This window comes from Theropithecus gelada, chromosome 10 (assembly GCF_003255815.1).
Source record: "Theropithecus gelada isolate Dixy chromosome 10, Tgel_1.0, whole genome shotgun sequence".
Lineage (NCBI taxonomy): Eukaryota > Metazoa > Chordata > Mammalia > Primates > Cercopithecidae > Theropithecus > Theropithecus gelada.
This window is the reverse complement of record NC_037678.1, coordinates 88753821-88776770: the sequence shown is the minus strand read 5'-3', so window position 1 is coordinate 88776770 and position 22950 is coordinate 88753821. Positions and strand designations below refer to the sequence as shown.

Below are 22950 nucleotides of genomic sequence, written 5' to 3'. Positions count from 1 at the left end.
GTGTAGTTGGAAAAATGCCAATTCATCAAGCCCATTGGTTTTCATATCACAAACTATAGAAAATGAAGCCCTGCTAAGTCTTTGGTAGGCTCGCAGGATGAATAACATGTAAGGAGTGTCTGTAATAAAAGGTTATCAAAGGCTACTTTACAAGGGTTCATTCTGAAAGCAGCAATAAAGTCAAATTTCCCCAAGCTCCAATCCTGTTACTGAAAAGCTGTTTTATGGATGTAGAGTCGCACTAATGTGACTTTCTCTGATGATGAAAATGGAATTGAATTTCAGCAGCTGCTAGCCCCATGTGGGTATGAAGAACTTGAGGCTAGTGTGATTGAGGAATTGAAATAAAGTTTTACATTTTATGTAGCTTTAATTAATTAAAATGTAAAATTAAATAGGCACATATGGCTAGTGGCGACTACATTGGATAGTGTGGGTCTAGATAAATTGATGGTAAATATGAAGAGATTTAGAGGACATTTTAAGGTAAAGTGTAAGCAGTAAGAAATTATGGTTGAGTGACAGGCAGCTTTCATGTATTCATTTGTTTAGTTTATTATTTATTTATTCAAAAAATATTTGTTAAGTGCAACCTCAAGTTTGAGGACCACTGATTGGAAGAAAGGTGAAGATTTGGTTACAGTGCAGTGTGGTCATAGGCCCAGTATCTTGCTATTCCATCTCTGGTTAGCATCTCCAAAACAGTACCACTTTCATCGAAAGGCAAGCAAAGGCACGCTTATTTCCAAATGATGCACAGGCTTCAAAATACTCACCATCATCCATAATTCCGATGGTAACACCCTTCCCTGTGTATCCCAGCTCCCAGGCTTCAGCCACATTCAAATCAAGGCCAGGAGTGCCATCAGCTTGGCCAGTATTGATCTGGTACAGGAATTTCAAAGCAAAGAATGGTATCAGTTTGGTGTTTTACAGCACCCATGTACATATTTACTTGACATGCTCTATAGCCATCTAATATTCCAGGACCAGCTCAAAGGCCACTTCCATGAAACAGTGCTTTTGGGTGTCCCTCCTAACCTACCTATAGCGTTTCCTCTCCATTTTTTTTTTTTTGGGTATAAACACTTAGTGTTTTCTGTTTTCTGTAAATATGCAAACATAGTTTCAATCCCCTCATATCTTATAACTAGATCACTATCTTTAAACTTTTTCTATAAAAGAGCTGCTATTGCAGGAAACCCTCCCTGATTTAGAATTAAATGCTCACTTTCATACCTCTTTGTTTATAACTCATGTTTTGAATTTACAGCATATTGTTTTGGATTATTCTTATTTGAATATAACTTCTTACTAAATAACAATATCTTTTGCAGGAGGTAACATGTCCTAGTTAATCTTTGTAATTTCAGTGCCACCACACTAAGTCTTGTTCAAAAGTATTTGTTGAACAGAATTAAAGAAAACTGGCTCACCTTTAGTGCATGTTCTAATGCTGAAAAAGAAATCCGAAAGCCCCTCATCCTGGCCCCCAAAAATATTTCAGAAGAGAAAGAAAGGAAAACAAAGAGCAATTCCACATTAACATGTTCACTCCTGCCTTTTCGTGCGTCTTTGTACTGTGTAGGTTTTCTCCAGGATGGATTGTAAAAAGAATAATAAAGTCAGAACTTGTATTGGCAAAAGCCCACAGTGATCAGTGGCTATTGTAATATTGCTAAAACATTGTGTGATTGTCATTAGGGCTCTTTAAAAAATTTACCACGCTCTTTCTTCTAGAGACACGTTAAGACTACACCTCTCCACCCACTCTGAAGTTAGAATGGCGGATGACTAATTTTGGCCAATGGCATGTGATCTCACGTGCCATTTTTCACATCCAGGCAGAAACTTTAAGAGGTGCTTTTAAAAATTCTATTACCCCTTTTCCTTGCTGAGGGGCTCATGAAAGCAGTGTGGGAATGGAACTCAGATGGGGGTTGGTCAGCCTGCGTTTCTGAGCAATTATGAAGCATGGACTGTATAGCAAAAGTGAGAAACAAGCCTTGCTTTTGATAAGCTACTATGATCTGAGGGCTGTTCATTATTGCAACAAACCTAGCCTATCCTGACTAACACAAATACACTCATTCAATTACCCATATTGAATTTTCGGACTTCTATGCCAAAAAGCATAAGGCAGAGTCAAGCTCTGCAGCCCCAGGAGGGAAATTGTGATGAATTCCTGTAATGTAGCCATCCGCAAGGCTGTAATTTAGTTCTCTCTCTTGTTCATCACTTTTTAATCTTAAATAAAATAAAGTTTCATTCACATTTACAAATTAGTCACTCCCTTTCTGTCAATATGCCCTGCAGTTCAGCTTGGTTTGGAGTCACTGATCCCTTTTTAAACATAGCTCGGCCAGTCCAAATGGATCATGATGAACTGTTGGTGACCCACAAAATGCTCACTTCACCAGACAAAATGGGTTTTAGTGCCTCCAAGCCTTCATCAGTTAAGCCCCATGGAATTGATTTCCTGCCATTGTTTTAGGAAGCATTAATAGATGCTCTTTTTGCTACTTTAGTCTCCAAGCTATCTTGCTAGCCCCTTGGGAAGTCATTGGATCCTTTCTTTCAGGCCTGTGACTTCATTATGTCCCCTGTTACTCTGTCTGTTGAGACCCCTGCATTACTCTTCCCAGACCTCTGATTTGACTTTTATATAGTTTTGCAAGTCTTCAGTTATACACTGGTGCACTTTTTCAGAATCAAAGAGAATTCCATCAGTTGTTGGTCATAGCCTGGACCCTAGGAGACCAGGGCTACTCAGCAGTTCCAGAAGAAAGCAGATTAGAGAACTAGATGCACAGGTCGTGACAGAAAATCAATACATATGGAAGGGGACAGAGAGGGTCACTGAGTTGGATACTGGCTAACATCCTAGTGAATAATGAGGATACAAGAATACATCTTTTATCCAGAGTCTCAAGATGAGAAATGTCCAAAAGGACATAAAGACACTCACCAGATACCATTGCTTTGTAAAAAGAGGATCGTTCATGTTGATGTCGATCTCATTGATGTCTCTGTAACCTCGCTTTTTTCGGTCAAATCCTTCCTGCTGTAAAGCCATCTTTACCTGGAATGACAATGCTGACATATTACCTGAATATAATCTGAACATTCCCTCTTCTGGAATTTGTCTCCATGAATCCAAATTTCATTTGTATATCAGGTGTATTTTTTTCTTCTTCAGCAAAAGCAAGTTCATCTCATATACATGCTCACCTTACCATTATTATTATTATTATTATTATTTATTTATTTTTTTTTGTAGAGATGGGGAGCCTCACTATAGTTCCCAGGCTGGTCTCGAACTCCTGAGCTCAAGCGATCTGCCTGCCTCGGCCTCCAAAAGAGCTGGGATTACAGGCATGAGCCACTGCGCCTGACCCATTACGGTTATTTTACGAGAGCATTTACTTATGGTTGCACTGAACAGACAGGCTTTGGTGATGGCTCAAAGTGAATTTCCCTAAAGTAAGAATTAGATAGAGAAAAGTAATCTTTTCTTTCTTTTTTTTTTGAGACAGAGTTTCGCTGTTGTTGCCCAGGCCAGAGGGCAATGGCGTGATCTTGGCTCACTGCAACCTCGGCCTCCCGGGTTCAAGCGATTCTCCTGCCTCAGGCTCCCAAATAGCTGGGATTACAAGCATGCGCCACCACACCTGGCTAATTTGGTATTTTTAGTAGAGATGGGGCTTCTCCATGTTGGTCAGGCTGGTCTCGAACTCCCAACCTCAGGTGATCCACTCACCTTGGCCTCCCAAAGGGCTGGGATTACAGGCATGAACCACTGCACCTGGCTGAGAAAAGTATTCTTAAAGAAAATAATGTGGTAGGGGTCATTAAGTGAAATAAAACAATGGAAGATTTCTATTAACGAGAGAGGATTGATGTGGATTCAGGAAGGGAGAGAGTGAAAACAGCACGGATAATTTTTCTGGAGGGCTTCCCAGCCTTTAATTTGTTGACAGTACTATCACATTTGAGAATCTGCTGAAAAAGAAAACTTCCCCAAGACAAGAACAAACAGACAAACAATGAAGCCTGCCTGGAGAGCCAACAGATCCCACAGCAAAGTCCTAGAAGGTAAGAGAGGAACCTCTGACAAGAAACTGACAGACGGTGTTGCTGTCCTGGCACTGACAACATTTCAGTTTTGGATAGTGAGAAAGAACCCCAGGCTCTTGGATGGAAATGCAACTTAGGAGCTGAGTTAGTTCAAGCGGGCTCCCGGCAATGCCTAGGCTTTGTCTCAATCAGGAAACTTGCTTTCACTTGGACAAAGACTAATTTATCATGCAACAGTTGTGGCCAGTCCCTGAACATGTGCAAACCCAAGGATTATGCACATATATAAAAGGGTGCTGCTGGATATCACTATTATATTATAGCCCAACATTTGTTTTTCCTCTTCCCAAATCTCCCCAGTGTATTTGGGGGAATTACCTCCAATCCATCAGGTTCTGTGTTGGTGGAAGTGCAGTTCTAGGTGCCTGTCTGCCACAGGCACTAGAATCTCCCTCTGCCTTAGGGGTGCCTCTGTGGGTGTCTCTCTCCCAGGATTTGAATTTTGGGAAAGTGAAGCAAGGAACAGGATCCCCTGGAGCCCATCTGCCCTGGAGGTTCACTCACTAGGCTCTCCTAGTAAAAGATCCTCACTGTGTTCCTGCAGCCCAGCCCCGGAGCTTTCAAGACTGATCCTCCAACCACCCATTGATTGTGGGCCCCCGATATCTTCCTGACAACTTCTCTCTGGTTGAAGTGAAGCAGAATCAATTTCTGTTGCTTGTCATCAAGAACTCTAATGGATACCAGATGAGAGAAGAACAGCAGGGTCCAGGTCAACAGTGACGGCAGGAAGAGAAGAACGAAGAGACCACAGACGTGGCAGAAAACGCTTCCCCTGCTTACTGTGCTGCCTTGCAGAGGAACATGTGAAAGGCTAGTTTCTCACCTCTTTACTCTGCACACTGACACGAGAAGGCCTGAAGCTCGTTTTCCAGAGAAATTCTAGCCACACCAGAAAATCTATACATGTGGAAAACGAGTGTTAAGTGTGGCATTGGCTCTGGGAGTTCTTTGGAGGTATTCCAACAAGGAACAGTCACAGTCACTGTGGCGAACTTAAAAAAAACTCCTTAAAGAAATAGTGAAATTATTAGAAAAATGGGATAGATGGGTGTTTTTATAATGGCAAAAATTTGGACCTAACTAATGCCCATCAAATGGAGATAAATTATAATTCAAAGGTACATATACATATACTTATGCACATACATGTTTGTATACATATAAATATATGTGTGTATGTGTGTATATATGTATGTGTCGTACTGTCACATATGTACATATATATGCACACACACATATATATCCTCTCGGAAGCCATTGCCAAGTTGGGATTAAATGTGCAATATTTTATGAGAGAAAAGTACAAGAAACTGTGATGTAAGTCTGACCCCAAGTAAAGAACAGTGAACAAAGTTGGGCGAATTCATCCTTGATTCCCCTGTAACCTAAGGATGGTTTGGTAAAACTACTGGGGATTAAATCTGAGGAGCCCTGTGTCTCCCAGAAATGGACCTGCCTGAGTTCCCCTGCTGCTCTCAGTCACTGGGGGGAGTGTGGCCTTGTTGGCACAGTGACAGATTTCAGAGTGCAGCAGCTGGGGGCCTTGGTCAATTATTTTCCCTGAAGTCAGAGATTTGTGCAGCGTATTCCCATAGCTCTGTGTGCGTGTGTGTGTGCGCGCACGCGTGCGTATTCATTAACAGAATGTTTAAAATGTTGAAGTAAATGTATAACTCTCCACCTGGAGAGCTATACATTTATGTAGCCATCAGATACACCCATTTCACAACCTTCTTTTACTATGGAAGCAAGAGTGCCTCTTGCACTTGGGAAAGAAGGCATCTGACTTTGGCCATTGCCTCTTCCCATTTTAGTCCCACAACGAGAGGCTTTTGTCTGCTCTACTCACTAAACGGAGGCCTTGGTTGACTTTCACTGAGGGATTCCCATTCTATCGGACTCCTTGTCATCAATAACTTCCTTGAGAGGATCTTCGGGGAGCAAGAGCAACTATCACACGGAAATTTGAAAACTCTCAGCAATATGTTGTTTCTCGGTAGCGTGAGAACAACAATACTCACATCAGATTTCACCTTTATAAATAACAGTGCAGGAATGGCTATTACAGTCACTCCAAACTCATTTAGACCAAGTGCGCTTTAATGAAAAGACTGCTCAAATTCATTTCCATGAAATTAATTTTTAATTCCGTAAATTAGGTTTTAATGGAAACTAGTGATGCTTAGGAATGCTGCACTCTCTGGGCACTGCCTCCTTGCAGCTCAGGAATTTAGGAGTCTTGAGACTGAAGGGGGCTTTCCCAGCTTGTCAGTCTGTCTGTAACTTCTTGTCCACAGTTACACTTTGAAAGAGACGAACACCTTTAACAATATATGCTTTCACTTGTTACACACAAATAACTGGAAAACTTTTTTTTCCCCACAGTGATACCGTGTAACCCTATTAATCATGTTTATTGTTCTGGGTTCTCATTCAATCTTAATTCATATTCATATTTAATTTTTAAAGAGTAGTAATCATACTATAGAACAAGTTGTGAATTCTTTTTTCACTGAGTATCCTACCATAAGAATTTAATATACTGCTACTTAGCTATCATATTTTAATTACTAATGGCTACCTAAATATTCCAGAGTTATATACCACAATTTATCCATTTACCTCTTATTAGTCATTTACATTGTTTTCCATTATAAATAAAATTACCATGACCAGACAGATTAAGTTATAAACTATTTTGGAAGACCTCTGGGAAAGACTGCAGTGTTACAATTCTATGTATGATAAAGCCCTTAATGTCAGAGAAATATTTCCGAGTGTCTAAACTATATTTTCACATTGTTACTAAAAGGTCACTGACTTATTCTCTCTTCCTCCTTCTCTGAATTTTATCCTTCCATACACTATACCTTTTATTACCATTTAGATGTGATACCAATAACATGCACACAACTTAATTATTCCCCTTCTCAAAAAATAATGTATAGTTCACTTCTGTATTTAGTTTTAGAATGCTTCCTCTACAAGGCTACAGTAACCAAAACAGCATGGTACTGGTACCAAAACAGAGATATAGACCAATGGAACAGAACAGAGTCCTCAGAAATAATACCACACATCTACAGCCATCTGATCTTTGACAAACCTGAGAAAAACAAGAAATGGGGAAAGGATTCCCTATTTAATAAATGGTGCTGGGAAAATTGGCTAGCCATAAGTAGAAAGCTGAAACTGGATCCTTTCCTTACTCCTTATACGAAAATTAATTCAAGATGGATTAGAGACTTAAATGTTAGACCTAATACCATAAAAATCCTAGAGGAAAACCTAGGTAGTACCATTCAGGACATAGGCATGGGCAAAGACTTCATGTCTAAAACACCAAAAGCAACGGCAGCAAAAGCTAAAATTGACAAATGGGATCTAATTAAACTAAAGAGCTTCTGCACAGCAAAAGAAACTACCATCAGAGTGAACAGGCAACCTACAGAATGGGAGAAAATTTTTGCAATCTACTCATCTGACAAAGGGCTAATATCCAGAACCTACAAAGAACTCAAACAAATTTACAAGAAAAAAACAAACAACCCCATCAAAAAGTGGGCAAAGGATATGAATAGACATTTCTCAAAAGAAGACATTCATACAGCCAACAAACACATGAAAAAATGCTCATCATCACTGGCCATCAGAGAAATGCAAATCAAAACCACAATGAGATACCATCTCACACCAGTTAGAATGGCGATCATTCAAAAGTCAGGAAACAACAGGTGCTGGAGAGGATGTGGAGAAATAGGAACACTTTTACACTGTTGGTGGGATTGTAAACTAGTTCAACCATTATGGAAAACAGTATGGCGATTCCTCAAGGATCTAGAACTAGATGTACCATATGACCCAGCCATCCCATTACTGGGGATATCCCCAAAGGATTATAAATTATGCTGCTATAAAGACACATGCACACGTATGTTTATTGCAGCACTATTCACAATAGCAAAGACTTGGAATCAACCCAAATGTCCATCAGTGACAGATTGGATTAAGAAAATGTGGCACATATACACCATGGAATACTATGCAGCCATAAAAAAGGATGAGTTTGTGTCCTTTGTAGGGACATGGATGCAGCTGGAAACCATCATTCTTAGCAAACTATCACAAGAACAGAAAACCAAACACCGCATGTTCTCACTCATAGGTGGGAACTGAACAATGAGATCACTTGGACTCAGGAAGGGGAACATCACACACCGGGGCCTATCATGGGGAGGGGGGAGGGGGGAGGGATTGCATTGGGAGTTATACCTGATGTAAATGACGAGTTGATGGGTGCAGCAGACCAACATGGCACAAGTATACATATGTAACAAACCTGCACGTTATGCACATGTACCCTACAACTTAAAGTACAATAATAATAAATAAATTAAAAAAAAAAAAAAAAGAATGCTTCCTCAAATAGGGCCATTGGTCTACACGTTTGTACAGACAAAAAATATAAGAAAGAGAAGTCTTTGTTACTGGCTATCATTATTATTTCTATGAGAATATCTTTTAAAAAATTTTAGAAAATTTTTGTTGTAATTTCAACTTTATTTTAGATTCATGGGGTACATGCATATATGGCATGATGCTCAAGTTTGGGGTATGAATGATCCCATCACCCAGGTAGTAAGCATAGTACCCAATAGGCAGTTTTTCAGTCCTTGTATTCCCTGCTCTTCCTCTTTTCTAGTAGTCCCCGTTGTCTACTGTTCCCATCTTTATGCCCATGTGTACCTAATGTTTAGTTCCCACTTATAAGAGAGGCCATCTGGTATTTGGCTTTCTGTTCAGGTGTTAATTTGCTTAGGATAATGGACTCTAGCTGCATCCAAGTTGCTGGAAAGGACATGATTTTGTTCTTGTTTATGGCTGCATAGTATTCCATGGTGTATATGAGGTGTACCACATTTTCTTTATCCAGTCCACCTTTGGAGGGTACCTAGGTTGATTTCATGTCTTTGCAATTGTGAATAGTGTAGTAATGAATAGAAAAGTGTACGTGTCTTTTTGGTAGAATGATTTATTTTTCTTTGGGTATATAGCCAGTAATAGTATTGCTGGATTGAATGATAATTTTGTTTTAGGTTCTTTGAGAAATCTCCAAAATGCTTTTCACAGTGGCTGAACTGATTTACATTATCACCAACAGCGTATAAGTGTTCCCTTTTCTTCACAGCCTCACCAACATTTATTACTTTTTGGCTTTTTTTTTTTTTTTTTTGAGATGGAGTCTTGCTCTGTCACCAGGCTGGAGTGCAGTGGCATGATCTCAGTTTACTGCAACCTCTGCCTCCCGGGGGGTTCAAGCCATTCTCCTGCCTTAGCCTCCTGAGTAGCTGGGACAACAGGCGTGTGCCACCACGCCCAGCTAATATTTTTGTATTTTTATTAGAGATGGGGTTTCACAATGTTGGCCAGAACGGTCTCAATCTCCTGACCTTGTGATCCTCCAGCCTTGGCTTCCCAAAGTGCTGGGATTACAGGCATGAGACACCGTGCCCAGCCTATTTTTTGACTTTTTAAACATAGCAATTCTGGCTGTTGTGAGATGGTACTTCCTTGTGGTTTTGATTTGCATTTCTGTGGTGATTAGTGATGTTGAGTATTTTTCATACGTTTTTTGGCCACTTGTGTGTCTTCTTTTGAGAAGTATCTGTTGATGTCCTTTGCCCATTTTAAAGTATGGGTTTTTTTTTGTTGTTGTTGTTGATTTGTTTAAGTTTCTTATAGATTCTAGGTATTAGACTTTTGTCAGATGCATAATTTGCAAATATTTTCTCCCTTTTTCTAGGTTGCCTGTTTACTCTGTTGATAGTTTCTTTTGCTGTGTGGAAGCACTTTAGTTTAATTTGGTCCTGCTTGTCAATTCTTGTTCTGTTGTGATTGCTTTTGGAGTCTTCATTATGAAATCTTTACCAAGGCCTATGTCTGGAATGGTATTTCCTAGGTTTTCTTCTAGGATTTTTATTGTTTGATGCCTTACTTTCAAATCTCCAATCTATATTGAGTTCATTCTTGTATATAGTGAAAGAAAGGGGTTCAGTTTTATTCTTCTGCATATGGCTAGACAGTTATCCTAGCATCATTTATTGAATAAAAAGGCCTTTGCCCATTGCTTACTTTTGTTGACTTTCTTGAAGATCAGAAGGTTGTAGGTGTGTGGCTTTATTTCTGAGTTCTCTTTTCTGTTCCATTGTTCTGTGTGTCTGTTTTTGTACTACTACCATGCTGTTTTGATTACTGTAGGCTTATAATATCGTATGACATTGGGTAATGCAATGCCTCCAGCTTTGTTCTTTTTGCTTAGGATTGCTTTGGCTATTCGGGCTTTTTTGGTTTCATAGAATTTTAGAATAGTTTCTTCTAATTCTGTGAAAAATGACATTGGTAGTTTGATAGGAAAAGTGTTGAATCTGTAGATTGCTTTGGGAAGTATGGCCATTTTAATGGTACTGATTCTTCCAATCCATGAGCATAGACTGCTTTCCCATTTGTTTGTGTCTTCTATGACTTTTTTCAGCAGTGTTTTGTAGTTCTCCTTGTAGAGATCTTTTACCTCTTTGGTTAGATGTATTCCTAGGTATTTTATTCTTCTTATAGCTATTATACATGGAATTGTGTTCTTGATTTGGCTCTCAGCTTGAACGTTATTGGTGTGTAGAAATGCTACTGATTTTTGCAGATTGATTTTGTAAACTAAATGCTATTGAAGTTTTTTTTTTAAATTAGTTCTAGGAGCCTTTTGGTTGAGTCTTTAGGGTTTTATAGGTATAGAATCATATCATAAATGAAGAGATATAATTTGACTTCTTCTTTTCCTACCTGAATGCCTTTTATTTCTTTCTCTTGCCTGATTCCTGTGGCTGGGACTTCCAGTACTATGTTGAATAGGAGTGGTAAGAGTAGGCATCTTTGTCTTGTTCCTGTCCTTAAGGGGAATCTTTCCAGCTTTCGCCCATTCAGTATGATGCTGACTATGGGTTTGTCATAGCTGGCTCTTATTGTTATTTTAAGGTATGTTCCTTCAATGCCAAGTTTGTTGAGGGTTTTTGTCTTGAAGGCATGATGGATTTTATTAAAAGCTTTTTCTACATTTATTGAGATGATAATATGGTTTTTGGTTTTCATTCTGTTTATGTGATGATCACATATATTGATTTGCATATGTTGAATTAACTGCATCCTAGGAATAAAGCCTACTTAATTGTGGTGAATTGACTTTGATGTGCTGCAGGATTTGGTTTGCTAGTATTTTGTTGAGATTTTTTTTTTTTTTTTTTTTGAGATGGAGTCTCCCTCTGTCCCCCAGGCTGGAGTGCAGTGGCCAGATCTCAGCTCACTGCAAGCTCCGCCTCCCGGGTTTACGCCATTCTCCTGCCTCAGCCTCCCGAGTAGCTGGGACTATAGGCGCCCGCAACCTCGCCCGGCTAGTTTTTTTGTATTTTATAGTAGAGACGGGGTTTCACTGGGTTAGCCAGGATGGTCTTGATCTCCTGACTTCGTGATCCGCCCGTCTCGGCCTCCCAAAGTGCTGAGATTACAGGCTTTAGCCACCGCGCCTGGCCGAGAATTTTTACATCGATGTTCATCAGAGATATTGGACTGTAGTTTTCATTTTTCAATGTGTCTTCACCAGATTTTGCTATCATGGTGATGCTGGCTTTATAGAATAAGTTAGAGAGGAGTCTCCTTGATTTTTTGGAATAGTTTTAGCAGAATTGGTACTAGGTAATATTTTATTTAAAATGAACAGATGGCTATTTCACAATTCTAGTTCAACTTTTGAACCTTAATTTGACATTTGTGCACAAATGTTACCCAAGCAACTCTACCCATCCCTTACCCGCCTCTAGTCTCTCTATGACGTGCCAGTTATGACCATGCTAGGATGAAGCAGAAAACATCCCTGTGCATTTGCATATTATTCTACACTTAACAAGGTACTTTTACTACATTTAATCTTTTTTTTTTTCTTTTGTTTTTGAGATGAAGTCTTGCTCTGTCACCCGGGCTGTAGTGCAGTGGCACCATCTTGGCTCACTGCAGCCTCTGACTCTCAGGTTCAAGCGATTCTCCTGCCTCAACTTCTCCAGTAGCTGGGACTACAGGCATGCGCCACCATGCCTAGCTAAGTTTTATTTTAATAGAGACGGGGTTTCACCATGTTGGCCAGGCTGAAACCCTGGAATTTGAGGCCAGGTCTCAAATTCCTGACCTCAGGTGATCCTCCCAAAGTGCTGGGATTACAGGCGTGAGCCACCACGCCTGACCTTAATCTTCCCAACAAAACTGTGGGGTAGGTATTGTTACAGTTGAGAAAAGGAAGTTTTGGAAGCCGTTGTCCAACAGTTAAAACATGGCAGAGTCATCAGGTTGATGGATTCTCAATGCTATGAACTTTCGACTAAGCCACATTGCCTCACCCTATGGGCACATAACATAGTCAACCTTCCAGGATCTGGGACAACTTAACCGTGCATATAACTCTCTGAGGACTTGGGCCATGATCACTTCCCTGCTGGGCTGATAACTAAACAGCTGTTCATTAGCATTGACTGTGCTGGGGAGGGAGGGGCCAGGAGGAAGGGGAGCAAAGGGGAGACCTTCCTCCAAAGAGGGTGAGGGACGTCTTTGCTTGAAGTGAGAGCAAGAAAAGGAGCATAAAACACAAAACCAACATGTTGCTGAAAATACTGGTTTATTAATCTATGATGTCCTTGATTGTGTGAAAGCATTTCCTGTGTCACTGAGAATTTTTTTATTTAGCACTGTGATGGGTTGGATTGTGCTGTCCTGAAAGATATATTAAGGTGCCAACCTCCAGTACCTCAGAATGTGACCTTATTTGGAAATAGGGTTACTGCAGGTGTAATTAGTTAAGATGAGGTCATACTAGATTAGCATGGGTTCTCAATCCAGTACAGCTGGTGTTACTATACTATGAGGGCCTAGAAACAAGGAGAATGCCATGTGAAGACATACAGACACACAGGGTGAAGGCATGTGGAGTTGGAGGAGGCAGAGACTGGAGTTAACGTCACTACAAGCCAACAAGATGTTCTCGCGAAGCAGAGGTCCCCAGCCTTGAGTGCACAGTGCAATCACCTGGGAAGGTGGCAAAAGCCCTATGCTCAGGCCAACCACCAGAGCAGGGAACTGAGAATTGCTAGGGATGGGCCCTAGCCTCAGCGGTGTTTAAAACTTTCCAGGTAATTCCAATGAGCAGCCGGCGTAGTGAGCCAGTGTGCTGGGGGAAGTATTAAAAATGTAGCGAAAGTACCCAAAGAGCATGAATCTTTTATTTGTTAAAAACCTCTTAATTTGCATGGTAACGTACCTTGCCTTTATTATAGGTAGAAGGTTTTTTTTTTTTTTTCCTGACAGGTTAAAACACTTTAGCTTTAACACCCATGGATGGGCTTGAGGACACATCCACATGGGACACAGGATTAGGGCTGAAGGTAGAAGTTCCCTCTGGGCCCTGGCCTGGTCATCCTTGTCATTGTTATCTTCCTGGGGAGGGTAGAGGATCTAAGGTATTTCTGGGGTGTACTCACAGAGCTGGGCACCAGACAGGGACAGGGTAAGTTCTTCCTCTCTCAAGGTGTTAGAGGAAGGTCTGAGAACTCTCGTTTCAAGCTTTGGGAAGTGGCAAGAATTGAAATGGATTGGGTTGTGTATCCTTCATCTCACAAAAAGGGGAACATAGCTTGACTTCTTTGTGGGCACACAGCTGCCTTCTGTGTAATATTGTGAAGGAGGCAGCGTAAGATTGTGGATGACAGCGTAAGATTGGTCTTGGTGACAGGCAGACATGAGTTACAGGTCCTGCTGTACCTGTTGTTCTCTGGCTGTGGGATCTCCAGCAAGCTGTGGAGCCCATTTAAGGCTCAGTTTGCTCACCTGTAAAATAAGGATAAGCCCTAGTGACGGCTGACATTTACTGAGGGCTGACTGTTGCGCTGGGCAGTGCCCTGAGTACTTATGTACATTATCTCAGTTATTTTCCCCGACAACCACATGAGAGGTTAGGAATGAAGACATGAAGACACCAAGTGGCTGGTTAAGGGTCCTACAGTTAGCCAAGGGCGGAGCCGCGGGTCATGCCTGTTGTGGGCTGGACTCTGTTCCTCTAAGTTCAAATGTTGACGTCCTTACGCCCAGTACCTCAGAATGGGATTGTATTTGAAGATAGTGTCTTTAAAGAGGTCATTAAGTAAAGTCATTAGGGTGGGGTCTCATCCAGTATAAGTAGTGTCATCATATTCAGGCACTGTTACCAACAGAGGGAATGGTGTGAGGACACAGGGAAAAGATGGCCATCTACAAGCCAAGGAAAGAGCCTGGAACAGGCCCTTCCCTCATGGCCCTGATGAAACCAACCCTGATGACACCTTCATCTCAGACTTTTACCTCCATATATTTCTGTTCTTTAAGCCACCCTGGCTGTGGCCCCCCGTATGACAGCCCTCACAAACTGACACGACACTCCAGCAGTCTATCTCTGTACTTCTCTACCATACTGTGCTGCTCCTCTGCTCCCACGTGTACTTTGGTTGTGGTGAGGACCAAAAGTGATGGTGCATGTAAGCACCTGGCCCACAGTATGAACTCGAGAAATGCCAGCAATTACTTCTATAATTTTTGCTAATGTTTTTGTAATGTAGAAAGGCAGTGGGGTAGTGACTTCTCTTGTTTCAAAACACCTCAAGGCAGGCTCATCTCGCTCCAAAGTGGCCCAGATACCTGGACTTTAATTTTCTTGCTCTTAGCTAACTCACGACAAAGCAAATCAAATGTGGGAAGAGAAGCCAGCTGGAGTCCATTCCTAAGCGTGTCCTAAATGCAACACAAGTCCCCATCTGCACAAAGGGCACGTCTCCACATCTTTTTGTTAGACTTACTTTCTTCTTTCTTTTTCTTCTTTCTTTCTTGCTTTCTTTTTCTTTCGTCTTTCTTGTTTTTCTGTCGTTCAGCCGTTTTAGGTTCACAGTAAATTGAGAGGAAGGCACAGAGAGTTCCACATATCCTCTGCTTCCTCACATGCACGGCCTTCCCATTATTATCAACATCCCTCCTGGAGCACAGTGTGCATTTGTTACACGTGCTGAACCGACCCTGACACATCGTCATCACCCATGATTCATGGTTTACATGAGGGTTCACTGTTGGGGCTCTAGCTTTTCTGCCTTTGCAACACGGTGTGTTATCTCAGTGTTTGAATTGATGAGCTGGACACAGCTCATCAAGCAAGGAACCCCCAAAAGCCATTGCTGGAAATGACGTGGGAGATTATGGAAGAAAAAGGCCACTCCAAGGCTCAGATGTTCTAGTTCATCTGCTTTGCCACCAACGGCTGGCTTTGGTTGTTGAGATCCAAACAGGGATCTGGAGAGGAGAGAGGTCTGCGGAGGGAAGACTTGACCCATGGCAGTCAGATGCCAAGAGGGAGGGAGCAGGTAGCAGACAGGGAGTCTGCCGGCTTAATTGCCTCCTTGAGCAGGAGGTATGACTTTTTGGAAAGCCCAATTACAGGCAAATTACACAGCTTAACTTTTCAAAGAATACCGAGTTAAGCCACGATTATGGCTGAATGCACAGTATTGATTGCCCTCATTTACAGAGGTTGGCCCATCTTGCAAGAATCAAGGTGATCAATTGAGGAGGGAGGATATGGCTGCATGCCTCTGACCACAGTTCCAGTCATTGAGTCTTAGTGACAAGATATTAACAAAGTGCTATCTATCATCTAAAGCTCTGGATACAAGGTATACCATGAGATAAATCAATGTAATTAGGGAGGGATCGAAGATGTTTCTCGTGGAGCGAGGTACCAAGGCAGCCAACGAGAACTCTGAGAAAGTGAAATCTCAGCTTCTACATTGGCTGGAACATGTGCATTGCAGCCAGGGCTGTGCTTGTTCCCAGTGTGGTGGGGGAATGTTAGGAGATGGATTTAGGAAATTATATTAAGGAAAAGGATTTTAGAAGATGGAGGCTCTATGCCGGATGTTAAGGCAGGGATGGTTAGACTGAGGTGTGCTTGAGAGGACAATTTTCCAGAGAAGCTAGACAGTCCCTAAATGCTGTTCTTGGCCAAAATGACGTGTTCCTCTCAATGAGTGTCTCCTGAGATGTGAGTGCAGTAAAGAAGTAAAGCTAGCTAAGCCTCTTTAATACATGAATAGCTTTGACCATGCACATTGTAGCACCCCAGAGAACCTGCCTGGGCCAGGTGAATGGCTCTGTTTCCCATTGCAGGTGGTCTAAAGGGCCTCAGTCTAACAAGGAGAGCTCCTGGGAGGACAAATGGGAGGAGGAACAAATGGGTAGGCGGACGAGAAGAAGTCTCTGTCACTCTTCACTCCAGCTGTGACCAGTCAGTGTCCCCACATCTGACCAGTGCACTCAGCACTATACCTCCCTGGAAAGGTGTTTGGGGGTGAGAGGTAAAGGGGAGCCAGCAGGGCCCACAGAGAAGGTGCTCATGGCACCTGGCTGGGAATGAATGGCTCCAGCACCACCCAGGAATACAGGTTCCAAAAGCTTTGTTTTTGCAAAGCCTCCTTCATTTTGTTGATTCATGATCCAGTTCTGCTAGTGAACCAGAAGGAGGATGCTGGGTGGGGACGTGTCTGGATTGCCTAGTTCCCATTCTGTGCTGGAGGGAGGCCTCATTAATGTGCTTCTCGAAGGCACAGGTGGATCTGACTGAAGATGTTCTGCAGTTTCATTCAATTATGCTATATATGGCCAGCAAGCTTCAATGGAAAGAGCTAATACCATCAAGGTCATGTGTTTTGGTCCTGTGGGTCAGTTACCTTGACTCTGTTTCCATGGCCATAGGCTAATGATGGTACCCCAGCCCCAGCTGCTGCCTTACAAGTGTGTGTGATGAAAACGGGAGAGGTAGGTGGGTGGGTGGAGAGTATTGTGAATTTGATCCAAAGTCATGGATCCAAAGTCTATGAATGCCAAATACTATGCCCCAAACAGTGTGGTTCAGTGAACGAGCACTGAATTTCAAGTAAGAAAGAACTGGGTTTGGGTTTTGAGGTGGTTTGCTTCTGATTTGTGCATATTCTGAGATAGGTCCTCAGATTCTCCAGGTTGTGCTTTCTTCATCCAGACCATGGATTTGGCAAGTCTAGTCTGCTGACTGCTTTTGTAAATAAACTTTGTTGGAACACAGCTATGCCCATTTGTTTATACCCTGCCTGTGGCTGCTTTTGCACTGCAGCCATAGAGTTGAGTTATTGCTACAGAGACCATATGGCTTCAAAGCCTGAAATATTTGCTCTCTGACCCTTTACAGAAAGTTTGTTGATTTATGGTGTATAGCATGGGGATGATGGATTTCTTGACCTCACAGGCTTACTGGTGAGGATGACATGAAATAAACTTTTCTCGTTGAGAATAATGAAACATACTATAAATGTCACTGGCTATAATTATAATGGTCAATATATTCATGAAATCATTTCATCGTCAGGGTGGAAGCAAGGGCAGCATTTGGGTAGTGGTTTGTGATTTGAGGGGCACAAAGAAAGCCTCCAATGACCCAAATCACCTCCCCTGAGCACACGCACACTGACAGCACTCCTGCCATGAAGGGTTAAGCTTTAATTTTGAGCACGCATTATCCAGGCTGATTATGTCTCTATTTGAAAAGATTTGGAAAACAAGTCCTCTGGGAAGGGTAGCACATCCAGGTGTTATCACTTACCCACACTTGTGCATTAACTCATTAATTAGGCAGCTTTTTGCAAAGATGTTGGTTGAGATTGGTTCGAGGAAGGAACAGCAGTTTATGGAAAAGGTAATTTTGAAAGCCTTGGGCAGTTTCCTGCAAGTCAGGGAGAAATACTGCTGAAATCAATAGCAAAGGATCCAGGGCTTAGGTTGGGCACCATCATGAGAAGAAGGACTAAGACAAAGGAAGTGAGAAGGCACTGGGAAAACAGCCTTCCAAAGTTATTTGTTTTTCTAGGCACATTTTTTATGCTTGGCATGTCTTTGGCATGGAGGGATACACCCACCAGTTATTTGCTATAACAAAGGTTGCAGTATTGTTTCTTGTAAGTTTTCAATGGGAACACACAAACAAGCTGCCTGCTACAGAATACAAATGAATTCTTGAAAATTCCTGATCTCCTTAAACCTTCTTCAGAGTGTGTTAGTTTAATTTTTGGATGAGGACAATGAACTAAAGAGTTAAAGAGAGAGAAGATTCATTTCCTCAGTTCTTTCTTCTTCAAGACATCTGTTTTTAATCTTCCTCAAAGGTTAGCCCCTTAGTCAACAGCGATGCCTTGTCAATTATTTCCTCTTATTCATATTTCATTCGTTGCCAATGGAACAGTTCCAGGGTTGACGGTAGAAAAAAAATGTGTGTTGAAATTGCAATTGGCATATGTCTGAAATATTTGGGGGCTGGTGTCTGTGCCTCCCCAGCACCAGGCAGCTGGAGAGTAATTCATATGTCAAGCCAAGCAGCCCACGAATGACAAAACACCAACAAGGAATAAAGGTCAGAGCGATTGATTCTTAACACACTTCTACTTACGCATGGAGCACCGATGACAGGGCGTTAATGAGCCCCAGCATGGTGATGCGGAACAAATGAAAAAAGTAATGAATCGACTTTGCAATAGTGCTCCTGGAAGGTACAGAACAATCCATGCTCTTAGATTAGCCCTTTGAGAAATACCAGGAGAAAGTGGCTTTTCATCCTGCGGTGGGCAGTTTTCTGTGACTTCTGTAACAGATGGCCACAAACTTAGTGGCTTAAAACAACACAAATTCATTCTGTTACAGTTCTAGAGATCAGAGGTCTAAGATCATGGTGTCAGTAGGGCTGTGCTCATTCTGGAGGCTCTTTGGTTGGGGGGGATTCATTTTTTGCCTTTTCCAGCTTCTGGAGGCTTCCTCATTCCTTGGGTCATGATCCCATTTCTCCATCATCAATGGCAGCAACAGTGGGTGAAATATTTCTTGTATGATATCACCTTGACTTTCTCTTCTGCCTTCCTCTTGTAAGGATACTTGTGATTACATTGGGGCCATTTAGATAATCCAGGATAATCTCCCTGTCTTAAAGCCAGCTTATTAGCAACTTTAATTTCGTCTACAACCTTAACCCCACCTTGCCATGTGGCATAACATATTCATAAGTTCTAGGGCTTAGAATGTGGACATCTTTAGGAAGGTCATTATTCTGCCTCCCACATGCAGAAAGAGAGCTAACATTCATGCTGGAGAAGTGAGGTTGATTGCTGACAAATTCCACCGAAGATGTCTGTGCAGGGATGAGGGAGCCCTGTTTCATGGCTGGCAGATAGTGAAAACAGAGGCCACCCTCAGGAGGACAGCTACATGTGGGTTATACTATTTTCTTAGATGAGTCAAACTGAAGCTACTAAAACCATCTAATTCCATTCATTTTCACAAACATTTAAGATGGGCTTATTAACTATCAGATGTTGTGGTGGCCACTAGGAATTTTTAAATAAATGAATCTGTCTCCCAAATGTAGCTGGTGTGAGTTGTATGAAGTTCAGCTACAGATGCAACATGTATTTCTTCTTATGCAATACAGAGAGTGCTGAATAAAGTGATAGTGAGAGTCAGTCTCTGGAGAAGGATTGTCTAGGCCCATATACTGAATCCACCACTTGCTAGTTGTTTGGCCTTAGTCAAGTTTTTTAAGCTTTCTGTACATTTGTTTTCTCACCTGTAAAATCAGGATAATTACAGCAGGAACCTCACTGTGTTGTGATAAAAAATAAACGTTGGCTAGGTGCATGGCTTATGCCTGTAGTCCCAGCACCTTGGGAGGCTGAGGTAGAAGGATCCCTTGAAGCCAGGAGTTCAAGACCAGCCTGGGCAACATAGCAAGGCCCTGTCTCTACCAAAACAAAAAACAAAAGACAAACAAACAAAAAAATTAGCCGGGTGTGGTGGTGCACACCTGTAGTTCCAGCTGCTCGAGAAGCTGAGGTGGGGCTCACTAGAGCCCAGGAGGTCAAGGCTACAGTGAGCCATGATCGTGCCACTGTACTCCAGTCTGAGCAACAGAGCACAACCCTATCTCAAAAGAAATGGGCTAGGCCTGGGGGCTCATGCCTGTAAGCCCAACACTTTGGAGGCTGAGGCAGGTGAAGCGCTTGAGTCCAGGAGTTGAGACCAGCATGGGCAACATGGTGAAACCCCGTCTCTGCAAAAAATACAAATTATCCAGGCATGTTGGCACATGCCTGTAGTGCCAGCTACTGAAGAGGCTGAGGTAGTTGGATCACTTGACCTCAGGGAGGTAGAGGGTGCAATGAGCGGAGATTGCACCACTGCACTCCAGTCTGGGTGACAGAGCAGGACTCTGTCACAAACAAACAAACAAACAAGCAAACAAACAAGAACTTTATAGATTGCTTAACACTAAATGCATTCTAAATAAGTAAACATGGAATAATAACACCATCGCAACAATGTCTCTTGAAATGTGTGGGAAGAACTTCTGAATGATGCTAATTTTGTTGCATGTGTGTGTATGTATAATTTGCTGGTGCTGGGTGTGACACATGCCTTATCACTCAAGAACATTTACAGTATACAGTCCACTCCTTAAACTGTCTACTCCAATTCTCCTTCTTGTAAAATGGGACTGGATAGTGCTTTATACAAACACATCAAAGAAAATCAATTACCCCTATGGCCAGGCTAACCTTACACTTTTGGGAACACATGGTTCTCACTGAACAGCAGCTGAAGCAGGCTGAACAGGATTGGAAAGATGCAAAAATACATATTGCACACGTGAGTATTGAGAGGTGGCCCTGGAGCATGTTCATGGAACACTGTGAAAAAACAGTTGTGGAGATAGATTTTTCTGTAAACAAGTCTGACTTTTGAGAGCACATGTGGTTATTCTGCTCTTGTGTCTGTTCCTCTTAAAAACAGTTTTCTGCGAGAATCATTTGTCTGAAAGAGGCTTCTGGATACTAACTCCTTGCCTAGTGCTCTTGAGTTTCTCACTGAAGTACTCAAGACATGCCATGAAAAGCAGAACTCATAGTCCATCTGCTGCTGGAATTCAAAAGAATTGCTGCTAAGTAGCATAGCTATTCAGTGCAGCTGAACAGATAAACACATTTGATGGTCCATCTCTGTAGGGTTCCTGAAAACAAGAGAATTTTTCAGCAAGAACCCTTCTTTGAAAGGGTAAACATAAAATAATATGTATCAATAAAGAAAAAACATATACATTTCCAAAATACACAATTTATGGAAGGGAGGTAGATACTGGTGGCGGCCCGCTTCACTTTAGGAGCTATAAATCACAACATTTAAGTGTGTGAATGGAAACATAAGAACCCTGGTGGATTGTCAGTTATTAATCACTTCATTTGTTCAGAGTGTCAGAGAAATATGCAGTAAGGGTAGGAAGAGATTCAATTTAAACCCTGCAATCTTTTATTTTATTTATTTACATTTGAGACAGTCTTGCTCTCTCTCCCAGGCTGGAGTACAATGGTGCGGTCTTGGCTCACTGCAACCTCTGCCTCCTGGGTTCAAGTGATTCTGCTGCTTCAGCCTCCCAAGTAGCTGGGATTACAGGCATGCACCACCATACCCAGCTAATTTTTGTATTTTTAATAGAGACATGTTGGCCAGGCTGCTCTCGAACTCCTGACCTCAAGTCATCCACCTGTCTCAGCCTCCCAAAGAGCTGAGATTATAGGTGTGAGCCACTGCACCTGGCCAATCCTTTAAATATTGGGAATTTGGCAAAGAACTGTGCTCTTCCAGTGGTATATCTCAGGAGGTGCCTTAGTTAATGGACAGACCAGGGACAACCCAGCAGTGAGTCCGGTGGTGAATTCTGGGTTTGGGTAAAGCTTATCTCATTCAAAAATAAGTAAGCCAGAAAAAAGAAACCCACGTAGGAGAGTTGGAATGAAAAATGCTGGGAACAGGGGAGGGGAACATCCTGCTGAAGATTCAGGGAAAAGCACTGCACTGCAAAATAACTAAGCATAAGAACCAGAGGAAATTTCCTTGGTGTATTAATTAGGATGGACATCAAGATTTTGATGAAATAACCCAAATCCGTAAGATGGAGAGGGAAAAAACACATCAAGATAAGCGGTAAAACTGAAGAATTTTACCTTTTTAAACAAAAGATACAAAAGGTAAAAAGGAACAAAAGGCAAATTGAAGAATTATAGAGACAAGAAGGGGATGCCAAGCACAAAAGCCAAATTAAATCCGGTTTGAAAGCAGCAAAGAGCAGAATTCACAATGCAGAAATGGACTGGTAATGACAAAGGTGAATTTTAGCAGTTCTACCAGAAAGAGATAAAAATGCTGAAAGGGAAAATTTTAGGTGTGTAGGACACGGAACAGAGAAACAGAGATTCAACGATAAAGTTATCGTTAGTTTGGGGGATGGGAATATTTCTGAATGCTTTCTCAACAGCAAATGCTACTGCTATCAAATGGGAATGATCTCAAGTCAGATATCTTTTCATGGGGACCTGTATGACTCTTCCTCATGTTGCCTTTGTGTTGACTCTAGAAGCTTCAATATCTCCTTACTGAGGAGCCTCAGGAGGTGGAAGTAAAGGGTGGGTTTTCTTGTCCCATTTGTTCTTAATGGTGCCAGCATTTGGGGAAAGCCCCATGCTTAGGAATTTATAGCCAGAGAGTTATAAACTTAGGCCTGAGAGGGGGAATGTGTCACATAACAGACAGGGTGGGTTGCATGGATGTTATAAAAGGCAAATGTTGAGCCTTAGGTCC

At 41.9% G+C, this 22950-nt stretch overlaps 1 protein-coding gene across 3 annotated transcripts in view; it reads right to left on the bottom strand.

Moving 5' to 3' along the window:
- Positions 1-22950, bottom strand: part of PCSK2 (proprotein convertase subtilisin/kexin type 2) — a 258307-nt gene that overhangs the window by 122433 nt on the left and 112924 nt on the right. For all 3 annotated transcript variants that reach the window (XM_025399674.1, XM_025399673.1, XM_025399675.1), the window contains 2 exons: positions 2969-3082; positions 777-885 (listed from right to left, as the gene is read on the bottom strand). In XM_025399674.1, coding sequence (XP_025255459.1) covers positions 777-885; positions 2969-3082 — 223 coding nt within the window. The remainder of the gene's footprint in view (positions 1-776; positions 886-2968; positions 3083-22950) is intronic.